We start from the raw sequence: 15318 nt of genomic DNA on the forward strand, positions 1-15318 counted from the left end.
CATGGCCTCCCTCAGTGGGTTGAGGATCCGGTACTGTCATGAACTGTGTTATAGGTCGCAGACACAGCTCAGATCTCGAGTTGCTGTGGCTGTGGTGCTGGCTAGCAGCTGTAGCTCTGATTCAAGCCCTAGCCTGGGAACTTCCATATGCTTCGAGTGTGGCCCTAAAAAGCCAAAAAAAAAGGACAATCAAATCAAATCAAATCATTTCGTTGCTTTCTATTATTTCACTTACAGATGATTAAGCTGTTCATAAGAAATTTAATAATACATTTGCATTTTCAGGTTCCCCCAAAATATTAAGAGTAGAAGTCCCAAAGAGATAGCAATATAATGCTGCAACTACCTGGAATTTAAGAGTCAAGTATTAAAGAAGGTTTACAGAAAGTTGTGAACAGATAATATGAGAGCCAAAATGTTTTCTTTTAAATGAAGAAGTTATAAGCATTTAAAAAAATACACTAATTCAAACAGTGTGGTACTGCCATAAAGGATAGATATATAGAGATCTATGGACGAGAACCGAGTCTAGTAATAAGCTCTTCCACTTGGCCAAATGATTTTCAACAAAGGTGCAAAGATAATTCAATGTCTTTTCAAAAGACAGTGCTGTGGCAAATGTTACCCATATGCAAAAGACTGAATTTGAAACCCCAGCTAACACTACATTAAAAAAAAAAAACTAATGAAAACCACTACCACCAACAAAAAAAAACTACTCAGAATATACACTGGTGCAGCCTATGTGGAAAACAGTATGAAGGTTCCTTAAAAAACTAAAAACAGATTTACCGTGTATCCAGCAATCCTACTCCTGGGCATATATCCACAAAAGATAATTAGAAAAAACTCTTATTATAAAATATACATGCACCCCAATGTTCACAGCAGGATTATTTACAATAGCCAAGACAGGGAAGCAACCTAAATGTCCACTGACAGATGAACAGATAAGGAAGATGTGTTACACATATACAGCAGTATTATTACTCAGCCATAAAAAAGAATGAAAGAATGTCGTTTGCAGCAATATGGATGGACCTAGAGATTATTATATGAAGAAAGAGCTAAATATCACATGATATCACTTACATGTAGAATCTAAAAAAATTGATACAAATGAACTCATTTACAAAACAGAAATAGACTAACAGACATAGAAAACAAACTTGGGGAGTTCCCGTCGTGGCGCAGTGGTTAACGAATCCGACTAGGAATCATGAGGTTGCGGGTTCGGTCCCTGCCCTTGCTCAGTGGGTTAACGATCCGGCGTTGCTGTGAGCTGTGGTGTAGGTTGCAGATGCAGCTCGGATCCTGCGTTGCTGTAGCTCTGGCGTAGGCCAGTGGCTACAGTTCCGATTCGACCCCTAGCCTGGGAACCTCCATATGCCGCAGGAGCGGCCCAAGAAAAAAGACAAAAAAAAAAAAAAAAAAAAAAAAGTAAACAAACTTGGGAGTTCCTGTTGTGGCTCAGCGGAAACAATGCAACTAGTACCCCTGAGGATGCAGGTTCAATTCCAGGCCTCATTCAGTGGGTTAAGGAACCAGATGCTGTGAGCTGTGGTGTAGCTCAAAGACGTGGCTTGGATGCTGTGTTGCTGTGGCTATGGTGTAGGCTGACAGCTGCAGCTGCGACTGGACCCCTACCTGGGAACTTCTATACGCCAGAGGTATAGCACCTCCCCCAAAGAAAACAAACTTATGGTTACCAGAGGGGTAAGGGGGAAGGAAAAGGCATCAACTGATTATGAATGGATATATAAAACGTGGTCTATCTATACAATGGAGTTCACATAAAAAGCAAAGAAATACTGACACACCCAACAACATGGATAAACCCTGAAAACGTAACAGTAAGTAGAAAAAAAGCCACCCACAAAAGGCCACATATTGTATGGTTCCTTTCATATGAAAAGTCCAGAACAGCCAAATCCATGAAGACAAAAAGTAGATTAGTGGTGGCTTAGGGTGGAGGTGGGGTGGGGAGAAGTATTTGAAAGCAAATGAGGAGTTCTGTCTGACTAGGAACCATGAGGTTGAGAGTTCGATCCCTAGCCTCGCTCAGTGGTAAGGATTTGGCGTTGCCCTGAGCTGTGGTGTAGGTCGCAGACGCGGCTCAGACCTGGTGTTGCTGTGGCTGTGGTTTAGGCCGGTGGCTCCGATTAGGCCCCTAGCTTGGGCACCTCCATATTGCCGTGGGTTTGGCCCTAAAGACAGAAAAGACAAAAAAAAGAAAAGAAAAGAAAAAAGAAAAAAAGACAGCAAATGAGAAGTGACTGCTAAGGGCTTATGTGGTGCTTATACAACTCTATGAATATACTAAAAAACCACTAAACTATACTTTAAATGACTAAACCATATGTAAATTATACCTCAATAAAACTGTTACAAAAACATTCTATCTTATATGCTTCAAAGTAAAAACAATTTTTTTCCTTCATAATGTAATAAATTCATGCAAATGTATTACTCTAAGGGCATGAAGGACTGGGTGTAAAAAATAATGTTGAGGAAATAAAAGCAAATGGGCATGAACACCTGTAACATATTTATATTAAGTTGAAGATGATGCAAAATAATATCATCTGTTGCTTAGGGAATCTACTTATATGCAGTGTAAAGAATTACAAGGAAAGAAATCCTTCACTCCTACAGAAGGATGTAGCTGAGGTGGGCAAGTACCCAGGAGGACTTTAACTATAGTAGAGTGCTTGACATATTAAGTAAGCTGAGTAGCAACCATCTGAGCATTCAGTTATTATTCTTTTTATCATGTCCATGCATTAATTATAGCTTAAAAAAATTTAAATTCACAACTGTTAATAGCATTAAAGATGACCAGATAAATGTGCTAAAGTATGAAACAACATTTAATATTTTGAATACTGCCAATAAGTCAAAAATGAAGCTATCAAGCAAAAACTTAATTTTTAGGAAGGTAGAACACAGGCTAGGAAAAGGCTGCCTTTTGCCTTTGCTCTATCATATTTGAATAAAGTAATCAAATGAACATGAAGTAATAACTTATGATGACTTCCAATATGAAAATTACATTCTCTTTCATTTAATAGCTATATTGTTCTTATTAAATCTCATGATTTTAGTTACTCTACCTAAAGCACACACACAGACAACTTAAGAATATTTAGCTTTCTACAAATATGGTTTGATGTTTCTGGGTATACATATAAAATACATTTTTGTAAATGGATGATATAAAAATTCTTAGTAATATTTAAAAAATTGTTTTAAAAATTCTAATTCATTAGTCAATACAATACTTACCCTAAAATCATTCTTAAATTTCTTTAAATCATCAATCTGTTTTCTATGTTCAGAAACAACTGGTGATATACCTGTAAAAATATGAAGTATTAGATCTAGATTTCTTTTTCTATTTTTAATTTTTTTGGCTGTGCTCATAGCATGTGGAAGTTCCCAGGCCAGGGATCAAACTGGTGTCATAGTAGCAACCCAAGCTGCTGCAGTGACAGCACTGGATCCTCAATTCACTGTACTACAGGACAACTCCTAGATTTATTTCTAATCTTTAAGATTTTTTTTAGGATGGGATGGTGGAAATGAAAAATAACCTCTATCCAAAATAACAAAACTTTCAATATATTATAGATTTTGACATTTGTCAAATTATGCACTTAAATATCACAACACTAAGAAATTAAAGTGTTGACCAAAAAAGTAATATGTACTGGGCATCAGATTAGACATATTCCTTCCTATTTCTACAGATATACCTAAAGACTTTTTAAAGCTCTAACCTTTACTTTCAGCTTTTGGGAAGCTAGGTGATGTCTCATTGGACTTCATATTTTCTTTATTTCCTGCAGGAGAGTTCTGCCTCTGATCTTGAAGCCTGGAATCTTTAGCTAGAAAACAGTATTTTATATAAAAAGGTTAATAGAAGCTATAGAAGTAAAATTGGAAAATACTCAACCATTTGATCCTGTGTTTTTGGAAAAGAATATTTCCACTTAAACAGAGACTTTCCTACTTCGCAGACATATGAAATATATTTTTTCTTTTTTTTTGCTGCTCCTATGGTATATGGAAGTTCCTGGGCCAGGGAAGAAACCTGAGCCACATCACCGAATCCTTAAGTGCTAGGCCACCAGGAAATTCCACTAATAAATTTTACTTATATTGTTATTTACTACCCAGGAATGTAAACTCTCTTAAACTTTCAGAATAACATATATGAAATTAGCAGGTTTTATTTTTATTGTTCTTTTCAGGCTACACTTGCTACATATGGGAAGTTCCCAGGCCAGGGGTTGACTTGGAGCTGCAGCTGGCAGCCAACGCCACAGCCACAGCAACACCAGATCCTTAACCCACTGAGAAAGGCCAGAGATCGAACTTGTGTCCTCATGGATACCAGTTGTGTTCATTACTGCTGAGCCATGATGAGAACTCCTGAAATTAGCAGTATTACTTAAACAACTAACTTTATTTACATAAAATTTTTAATATGCCATCAAATACTTACCTATGGATAAAACAACATAACCATTTTTCACACAATGTTAAATGTCTAAAATTCAATTTCACCAATGACATCATGGATCTAGAAGCCCTTTCTTACATACCCTCAATGGATGGGGTAACAGCTCTGTTGGATGCAGGACTGGCAGGCGTAGGAGATGCAGCTGGTAAAGGCATAGGGACAGCATCAGTTGGAATAACACCAGCTTGGGGAGAAGCAAGAACTGGCCCACTAGGAGTATTTCCAATACTATTCTGTCTGGGAGACCTGGGTCTGTGAGTTTTAGGGGATAATCTTGGAACTACAAGAAAGAGAAAAGTTACCCATTATATCCTCAGCTAAAATGTCGCTTCATCAAAAAGGCTTTTCTGAAAGATCTAGGTAACAGTTCTATCTGACCTCCCAATTACTCATCTCATCACCTGTTTTCTTTTCCAAAGTCTCAGGAATAATGGTGACGACAAAGTATAAATATCTGAAGAATGAAAACAATTACTAATAACCATGTACAACAGTCATTTTCCCTCCTAACTAAATATATGAATTCTAAAAGGCAGTGTTTTAAATGAAGTTAAAAACTGGATTTCTAAGGAAGGACAAGTGCTACTTCTTAGGATAAAGATAACAACATTCTCTACTAAAAGGTGAGACTGTTTCTTTAAAATACATGTGTGGAGGAGGGGAAGAGAATCCCTAAGACGTAGGCTTATTTGTTTCTCCTTCAAATAATAAACACATTTTAGCAGTTTATTTACCACAGCAAAATCCACTCTTCAGTAACTAAGGAAACTGGAAACTCAAATTAGGGCAAAGGGGAAGATAATCCAAGGAAGAGTTCATATTCCACATAACTTCAAAATGAGTATCTAATAGGTTTCGTATTTTATATAAACCTATTCAGATTCAAAGATTTAGAGGAAATAGTTCAATTTGCTTCACTTTAGTGATTCTTCACCCTAAGTAACAAGGGTCATGGAAGGAAACTATTATTCAACAACTGTCACTTTTCTGATTAGTATAAAGAGCAAACCTGTAATACTGCTGGGTGTATCTATTAACAACTATGATTTTACTCTTTCACCTCTTTCTTTTTTTTTGGTGGTGGTGGTGGGGTGGCCCACAGCATATGGAAGCTCCCTGGGCAGAGATCAAACCTGTACCACAGCAATGACCCGAGCCGCTGCAGTGACAACACTGGATCCATAACCTGCTACACCACAAGGGAACTCCCTACTCTTTCACTTCTATAATCATGTTGTTACTTTCAAAATTCATTTCCATATCATCTGAATACTGTCAAATAATTACTGATACACAGAAGAAATTAAGATTTTAGAAACTATTTTTTGTCAACTGAATAATTTCCTTGTAACTGAAGACCAAATTAGAAAAATAGAAAGTTCAAAGGAATTTACCATAAAATTACACTTACATGAAAGTAAGAAATGTATATCAACTAAAGACATTTAATGGAGTTGGGTATATTTTTCTTTGTTTCAGTTTAAAGATTTTTCTTTTAAAAGTTCCATGCACTGATTAAGATAGATTATGTCACTGCATGCTCCAACTCTAGTTATCATAGAAACAAAACATTAAGTAGCAAAAGCAATCTTAACCTAATTGTAAGGTCCTATCAAAGTATACACTTTTTACATTTTTATAGCTGCTGTCAGCACATTCTTCAGGCTGGTCACAGATAAAACTTGGGCCCTTGTGTTTGTTAATCCTTAAAAAGGATATATAGGGAGTTCCCGTCATGGCACAGTAGTTAACGAATCCGACTAGGAACCATGAGGTTGCCAGTTTGGTCCCTGCCCTTGCTCAGTGGGTTAACGATCCGGTGTTGCCGTGAGCTGTGGTGTAGGTTGCAGACTCGGCTTGGATCCCGCACTTCGGCCCAGAATAGTGTCAATAGGGAGTTTCCATAGTGGCTCAGTGGTTAACAAACCAGACTAGTATCCATGAGTACATGGGTCCAATCCCTCGCCTTGCTCAGTGGGCTTGGGGATCTGACATTGCCATGAGCTGTGGCTGAGTCGAAGATGCGGCTTGCATCATGCGTTGCTATGGCTGTGGCGAAGGCCATCAGCTACAGCTCCAATTCAACCCCTAGCCTGGGAACTTCCATATGCCATGGGTTTGGCACTAAGAAGACAGAAAAAAAAAAAAAAAACCTCAATAAAAATGTTTCAAATGAATGAATGGGGGAAAAAAAAAGAAACACATAGCATTGCAAGCCTGTAAGCCCAAAATAAATGTGGAATCAATGAACCAAGTTTCTAAGAAGACAGGAAATGTGATCCCCTCCAAAAATTGTTATGCACTGTATTTGCCTCCCATTTGAGTGGCCCTTTATAAAACCATAATAAAATATATTCATATTTATGAACCCCATATGAATTTCATCACAAGACCCTAAAGTAGACTAGGCAAAAACTACTTTACTCACTGAGAAAACTGAAATTCAAAATGATCACTTGATTTGCTCCAACATATGGTGACTTAAGTGGTAGAACCCAGAATAAAAACTGTTTTCCAAATTCCTGGTTACTCTACTATTTTAAATATATACACTTAGACTTCCTCAAACAGAGCTCAAGCTCAGCCCTTTTACATCAAATATAATAACAAAGTGTCATTGATATTATGCTTTAAGCCAAGTGTTACCTACCCCCGCTGACCACTGAAGACCATGTGCCCCCTGCGGGACTAGTCCTTGCTGCTGGAGGAGCAGCTGCTTCACTTGGTGAGGTATGGGATACAAATTCTAGGCCACTGGAAATGGAACCCCGCCCAGCAGAAACTCTGTGATTTCGAGGGTGTCGTTGGGCCTTTGGGGACATCCTTGGAGGCCCTAAGAAAGGAACAGTGAACATCACATAAATGCCACAATGTCCACCAGTACTACTTTTCTGTTAAATACACACACCCTATTCTTTTTCTTTATCCCTCTCACACACACACACATTTCTCCCCTTCCCCCCCCATTTCTTCTTGGTTAAAAAAAAAAGAAAACAAACGCCATTTACATTTTTGGCCATACTCTCAGAATTATTTTGTGGAATGACATAAAATTTTAACAATAAAGTTTATTTTCCTTATTTTTAAAGAAAGGGAAGGAGGCAGTAAGAAATCAAACAGTGAGATGTCATAACTCTGCAAAGATTTTAGCAATTTGTTTACTCTATGTCCATAATTTATAGGCATATAAAAATAATAGAACATTTATAAAGGTTATAGCTACATGATGTAATAATCTTTATTTTACCACATACTTTTAGCTTTTTCCTTCAAATTTTCTTTAATACATTACTTATAAAATTAGAAGAAAAATATATTTTTTAGAGTATCTTTTTTTTTTTTTTTTTGGCTGTGCAGGTGGCATGCAGAAGTTCCCGGGCCAGGGAACCCGCACCACAGCAGTGACCCGAGCCACAGCAATGACAATGTTGATGATCCTTAACCTGCTGAGCTGCCAGGGAACTCCAGGGAAAAAAACTCTTTAAAGAGAAAACTATTAACCTCAATACATTTTTGTACTAAGGATTATATTCAAATTTCCCTTAATTTCTCTAAAACCTTAATTTATTAACCTTTTCTGCCATGATGATCAATTTTATAATCCATATCTTAAAGCAGTCCTCACTTGTAAGCAGTTTCTCAGACTTAACAGTCTTAACTAACAGTCTGGGAGCTAAAAATTCTACTGGTTTTAAGGCAGGACTTGCAGACTAGAGTAACTGACACTTGGGGAAGAAATCTGCACTATATGAATTGTCAAAATTCCACATCAATTCTGTCACCCCATTAGCGATTTCTATTTCTAAAGAAGTCTACTGTGCATTCAAACAAAACATCAGGTGAAAACAGTGGACAGAATGGCTCTTACCAGAGAAGCCTGATAGTGCTAACACTTGTCAGGCTTTGTACTATCACTGACAGTGCAAAGTTCATTATTTTTTTATTTTATTTTTTTTTAGGGCCACACACGTGGCATATGGAGTCCCAGGCTAGGGGTCAAATTGGATCTACAGCTGCAGACCTACACCACAGCCGCGGCAACACCAGAGCCAAGCCTCGTCTGTGACCTACACGAGAGCCTATGGGAACACCGGAGCCATAACTGAAACTCCCAAAGTTCATTCTTAATGTCAATGCCAAAGCTGCTGAACTGGCACCTTGCTGCCAAACTCTTTAAACTGTCAAATTCATTTATGTCCTTAGTAGTACTTCAATCATGGACATACCTTAAGAATGTTAATGTTATATAATTTTAAACTGAAGATACAATTTATACTGAAGATTGAATTAGGAACTGGGTATTTGCATATTTATACATATTTTTATATCCCTTTATAGAAAAAGACCAAGAAAGATGGTTGGCATAGCTCAATGAAATCAAAGTTAGAATTTAACTTTAAAAAATTCAGTCTTTTTGGCAGTATGTAAAATACTTGCAGAAACAAAATAATTCCCTATATTGAATACAGAAAACCATTATATTTAATAGCTTTATTTTGAAGTTTACATTTTAAAAATACTTCAGTGTCACCTAACTACACAACTAGAAAACCTATTTTCATTCAATTAGTTAAAAATAAAGAGTGAATAATGTAGCATCCCTGAATATGCAGAAGGTATACTCTGACGTGAATCTTTCTATCTAACCATGGTGAACAAGCTCACACTCACTAATGAGTCTTGCTTTTATCTAACATATTCTCATGATATGAACATCACTTATGCAAATAATAGACCAAATAAATACTTCATCAGAATTAAACTTTTCTTTTAGAAGCCACCATCACAGACACTTTTGAGTAGGGAAGTAACCTTGAAAATCAGTGCAATGGGCTGTTTAAGGTTAGCCTCTTTAGTCAGGATCACATGACCTCCCTGCCTAGATGGCAAATATTTATTAAACAGCAGGCAACATGTTTTCTCTAGGCAAGCACTTTATGCCAGAAAACTGTATCAGTTTCAACATAAGCAATATTACCTGCAATTTTAATGAACAAATCAGATTAAAATTTTAATATCAAATGCTCTCAATAACATCAAAGGCCATTATCATTCAGAAAATAGGTTTTTAATTTATTCACTACATTTAAATAAAAATGTGACCTTTCTACAACACATCTATGTATCTGATATATAGCAATGGTGGATTTAGCATCAAACATTGAATGAGAATTACAGGATTTTATTTAATTTATTTATTTATTTTGTCTTTTGTCTTTTCAGGGCTGCACCTGCGGCATATGGAGGTTCCCAGGCTAGGGGTCTAATCAGAGCCATTGCTGCTGGCCTACGCCACAGGCACAGCAACACCAGATCCTTAACCGTCTGAGCAAGGCCAGGGATTGAACCTGCAACCTCATGGTTCCTAGTCGGATTCATTTCCACTGCACCACGACGGGAACTCCAGGATTTTATTTTTTGACAAGGGTAAAAAGACCCTTAAAGATTCATACATTGTTTTTATTAACAGTTTTATCTTAGATCAAGGACTTCTTGCAGATTAAATAAATATTACACAATAAAATACTACAAAGCTAATTTTTTTTTTTTAAAACTCCCAAACACAAAATGAAACTCTGTATTGTCATCTATGGGCAAACACACAGGGGCAGCTACATGCAATGTCCCTCTCAAAAAGGACCTTTAAATCACCACTCCTGCCTTTGGCCAACAGGCAGAATCACGAGTAACCTTGGCAGGGAGCTATAAAATGACAGGCTCTACAGTAAGTCCAAGACTGGTGAAGAAAGTTCACGTTTTACCATTAACCACTACATACATTATAAAGTGGGAGGGAGAAGGCCTTGGGCTATAAAGCAGTAGCATCATTACCAGGCAGAGATTAAACCCCCATTCTTACAATTCAAGATAATTCATCGCTTCACACGCATTTATCAAATTTCTCTCTAGTGAACAAAAGGTTAATAGAAATAGTTTTAATAAACTAAAGTTAAAACACGGAAATTATAGGTTATTAAATAATGAAGAGGAAACTATTTTGTAATTATAAACTCACATAGGAGTTAAACAAAGACAAACAAAAACATGAACAAATTGTGGTATTGTACCTTCTGAAGACATGCGTTTAGGCATAGTAGAGACAGGAGCTGGAGAACCATGAGCAGAGGGGTGAGACGGGGGTCTGGATGGCCGCGAGGGGGGCCTGGAGGGCGGCCGTGTAGGGGTGGCTGCCCGAGGTGGAAGAGAGTTGGGACCTGACTGGTAGCGAGAAGGTGGGCGAGAGGAAGGAGATGGGCAAGGCGATGGCCAGGGAACACCTGACAGAACAAATGATATGAAGGAAAGTATAAAAACTAAAGAAAAAAATGAGGGAAAAAAAGTAAACAGAAAAAAAAGTAAAATGACAAAAATGATTTCTTGTACATTTTAACCCTTTGAGGACAGTCATTTGATTTGTGATAAGTTTTAGCATAACTTAACTGACATAAATTCACATTTTACTTTAACCTCCTTAAAATTCTGTTTAAATGAACACACGTTCCCAAAGGGTTAATTAGGATCTACACATACTATTGAAGAAGACAGTTAAGACTATGCCTATTAATCCTGCTTCTATAACTGTTTCTCGGTAATCAATTGTTAAAAGGAGTACAACATACACTAGATAATTTCACACAATAAATCACAAAACTCAGGAATCGGATTATTTACTATATTAGTTTTAGCTTTCTGAAACATCAGCTATTATATCCCATTAAAAATGCTAGTTTCTTATAATTATCTGTGATTTTCTTCTAGTTCATATTTGAATGCAAAGCTCAGTTTGAAATCTCATTAAACAACACCATTTAAGGAGAAATGTAACATTACTTCTGCTATTTTCTAGAGTCACAGGAGTGACAGGTTAATATCCACTGCCTTTTCACTTATTTTAATCCTATCAAATTGGGAAAAAGGGGGACATTCTAAATAATTTATGCAATTAAACATTCATTTAAGAGACTGCTTAATAAACAATGCAACTACAGAGCAGTCATCACCAAATAACTGACACCAAGAAATATGCACAGGTCGATGTACAGCTAACATGTAACATGACGTATCACTTACCTCAATCTTAGGAAACAGTCCAGGTCTCCTCTCCATAGGGTTCCACACACTTGAGTATCATACATTTCCTAGCCCCTTTCAGGTTTTTTACTTTGAAAATTCTGTTCATAAACAACTAAAACTCTTTACTCAGTGAGCAAAGAAATTTCACCCCCAATACAAAGTACAGAAAATACTCAAGAGTGTTCATTTGGAGAGGAATTCTGGAGAAAGATTCAATGAAAACAAATGAAATTGGAAACTTAGTGTTCTCTATTTTTCTAACTTTCCAAATTCACATATCTAAAATTGAAAGCCACTGTTCCCTGGTAATAACACAGTATCAGTATTATTAACTACCATATTTCCATACAGTCTTTAGTACAGCTGTCCAGTATCCCTGACTTGTACGAGAGATCCATGACCAATAAGCTAATTTAACCTAAATTTTGAGGTAGAAAAAATATCTTCCTACTGAAGACGCAACTTTCTTTTACTTAAGCTAAACTCTAATATCCACCCTTACACTAAGAGTTGTTTCTATTGTTTTTTAAGCACATTTTTTCCTTCACCACGTTCACATGACTCTTGGTCATGTACTGTATTACAAGTTACCTCAAATCCTTCCTTGAAATAAACAAAATATAAATATATAAACAAACAGTTCATAAAAATGAATCTATATTAAGCACTAGGTGTTTTACACAAACTGGTATTTTTCAATGTTAACTATGTCTAAATAATTTTATCACCCAGTGGTTTAAAAATTGAGAACCTACCCAAAGTTTCCAATTTCTTTGTATGTGGAGTGCTTTTTTGCCAAGTGAATGGTTTTGGTTAAATTTAGCACTTTATAATTCATCATACTAAATACTGTATACACCATTAACTTATATTACTTTTTACTAATTTGATATCCAGAATGGCAAATTTAAAATAATTTAAGTGAAAACTACTCCACAAAAATCATTAAATGTATTCATGTCCTTATCAATTAACATAAAATGTAAACATTTAGAAAACAGTATATTTCGATCAATGATATGGAGAAATTTGGTCAAAATACTTGCCTCCATTAACTACTCTTTGGTCTGAACCAGAATTCGGGTTGAAATCTGAAGTGTGAGAGGTGGATCTTGACGGCATGGAGCCTGACCCAGGCTGGCCCATACGCGGTGAATTCTGTCGCCCACTTCCCCACGATATGACTTCTCTATTTCTTTGTCCAGGAGGAATATATTTATTTTCCCTGAAAATGAGAGATTCTCTAAATCATTTTATCCTAATAAGTACCAGGCCAATGAAACATTTCTAAAAAGTAACTTAGGCAGAAGGGAATGTTTGTTATTAAAAAGTTAAACACTTACACCAAACTGCCTCACCCCCAGACACCCGGTTCTTCCATCCTACCCTAAGCTCCAGCCTCTCACCTTTCCTTTCCCTCAGATTCTCTCCCTAAGGACAAAATTTAACAGATGTGTATTCACTCTTATCCTACCTGGCCTCTTTATGGCTGATTCTCTCAATCATTATATGTCTCCTTAAAACTCTTCCTCCTTGGTTTTCTCTACTTCGTTTTTTCTCTGATTTCTTCTCTCTTCTCCTGTTCATCAGTTTTTCATGGCTTCAACATCAATCCCCAACTCCAAATTGTCAATCCCACAGTCTCAACATCTCTCATTGAACACTTTAATTCAAATCATGACTCTAGACTATGAGTGCCTTGAAGACAGAAAATGTATCTTCTACTGCGTATGCAGAATGTTTAAGAATAAATGCACAAAAGATCTGTGAGCCCCTCAAATGCAAGAAATTGCACAAATGGCTCATTATATCTCTCCTCAAGCTTGCTCCATTTTTTTTTTTCTTAATCTCCATTACCAACACAATCACCAATCTGCTTGGCTATCAAATAAACCTCAGGTCACCCCTGGTTTTTCTAACCTATTAGCAGTCTTGCTTAAGTTGGTTACCAAGTTCTCACACTCGAGTTATTTCAATGCAATAACTGTTTTCTATGTTTCAGTCAGTTCTCTATGTCCCAAAGTTGGTCCATGCCATCCTCTACCTACCGGGTGCTCTTTAACATGACACATAAAGAGCTTCCCTGCCGTACTTCCTATCACCAGCTACCACGACTGCACCCTCAACATACATCCTGTATTCCATGAAAACAAATCGGTTTTGCCTTTACTGGGCAAGTTCTTTCATCTGACTTTCACCACACAAGGAATTCCTCTCTTTTATGTCTCTTTGAGTGGCAGACAGATCTACTATCCTATCACAAAAACCACCTTCTCTGCAAGACTTTCACCAAGCCTACAAGGTTACACTAGTTTCCTTCTCACATGTTCCTAGTACTCTGACCACTTCTCCAATTTAGCAAACCAAACTCAACTGTAATTATGTTATATGCACCCTACCACCTATTCATTACCCTTTAACAAGTTCTTACAGACCTTGGTGTACTCATTACTGTATATTCTACACCCAGCTTCATAGAGGTGATGCTCAAAAAAAATATTTTCCAAGATTACTATAATCTCTTCTCTAAGAGAATCTTAAACCAACTCCATTTGCATTCTCTACCGAAGCTAGGTCAAAGGAAGATGAAATATAATAATAACAATACACCTTCTCACACAGACCTTGAGTTGTGTATCCAAAATACTGCATCATGATTTCCTTTAAATACCTAGTGTTTATGCTGTGGCCCTCACGTTCACTGGAATTTCTCTGAACTGCAGTGTACTTTTCTTCTTCACTCCTATCATCATTTTCCAGGGCCACCCGGGCTTTATACTGGGCACTTGATTCAATTTCTTCTGCTAACTGGTTTGCCCGTGCTTCTCGTTTTAAAAATTCTTCTGAGTTATCCCTTTCTAAGGGCACCCTGAAACATTAGGAAAGGAAAAGTTAAAATTAGTGTTTTTAAGTCAGAGTTTATATATCTATCACAATCAACTATTAAGAGAGCTTAGTGTTTAAAGTGGTGGTAAAACTGTAAGAAAGCTAAAGTCGTCTTTTATTTATAAATCAAAATTTGAATGTTTTTCTGTCACCTTTTCCTTAGAGGAATATAACATTTCCAAAACCAGTTAAACCGACTATTCCCCCATTACCTCTACACTTGCCAACTGAGAGTTTTCACAATGTAAAAATAAAACAAAATTTATTTAGAGCAAAAAGTTACGGTGTAAGTAAACTATATCTAATAATCCCTGTTTTAATAAGAATTTATCAACATGGGTATAATAGGAAAATTCTTTCACATAATTGTTTTACTTAAAATCCAACAAAAACATTTATTCAACATAACTTAAGGTGATGAAATCAAAGGCAAATGCATTAAAATAAAAGCAAACTTTAAAAACTTACGTATACGAAGATAAACTGCTATCATATGTAGACACTACACCATAATTTTCTTCATTATATCGAAACATATCATTGGGATCCCATCCATTAGACTAGAAGAGAATGATGCTCATTTTCAAAAATGACAAAGTATTCGTCTTTTTAAATTCAGCTACAGTCGATATCCACAGTTAACAATATGTATCATACAATCCAATGGAGTTCCCATCGTGGCGCAGCGGAAATGAATCCGATGAGGAACCATGAGGTTTCGGGTTCAATCCCTGGCCTCGCTCAGTGGGTTAGGGATCAGGCGTTGCCGTGAGCTGCGGTGTAGGTTACAGACGTGGCTTAGATCTTGCGTTGCTGTGGCTGTGTGTAGGCTG

General features: G+C 36.8%; 1 protein-coding gene across 41 annotated transcripts in view; it reads right to left on the reverse strand.

Moving 5' to 3' along the window:
• ATXN2 (ataxin 2) overlaps nt 1-15318 on the reverse strand; it is a 115546-nt gene that overhangs the window by 46166 nt on the left and 54062 nt on the right. For 17 of the 41 annotated variants that reach the window (XR_002338542.1, XR_002338543.1, XR_002338541.1 and 14 more), the window contains exons 7-14: nt 14954-15045; nt 14271-14468; nt 12646-12824; nt 10594-10839; nt 7176-7358; nt 4608-4805; nt 3780-3887; nt 3286-3356 (exon numbers count right to left, since the gene is read on the reverse strand). Coding sequence is in view for 33 of the 41 variants with exons in the window: in XM_021072915.1 (XP_020928574.1) it covers nt 3286-3356; nt 3780-3887; nt 4608-4805; nt 7176-7358; nt 10594-10839; nt 12646-12824; nt 14271-14468; nt 14954-15045 (1275 nt within the window). In the remaining 8 variants the exon portion in view is untranslated. The remainder of the gene's footprint in view (nt 1-3285; nt 3357-3779; nt 3888-4607; nt 4806-7175; nt 7359-10593; nt 10840-12645; nt 12825-14270; nt 14469-14953; nt 15046-15318) is intronic. The other 24 variants (XR_002338540.1, XM_021072926.1, XM_021072916.1 and 21 more) reach the window with 5 other exon arrangements.

The sequence above is a fragment of the Sus scrofa genome, chromosome 14 (genome assembly GCF_000003025.6).
Source record: "Sus scrofa isolate TJ Tabasco breed Duroc chromosome 14, Sscrofa11.1, whole genome shotgun sequence".
NCBI classification, from domain to species: Eukaryota; Metazoa; Chordata; class Mammalia; order Artiodactyla; family Suidae; genus Sus; species Sus scrofa.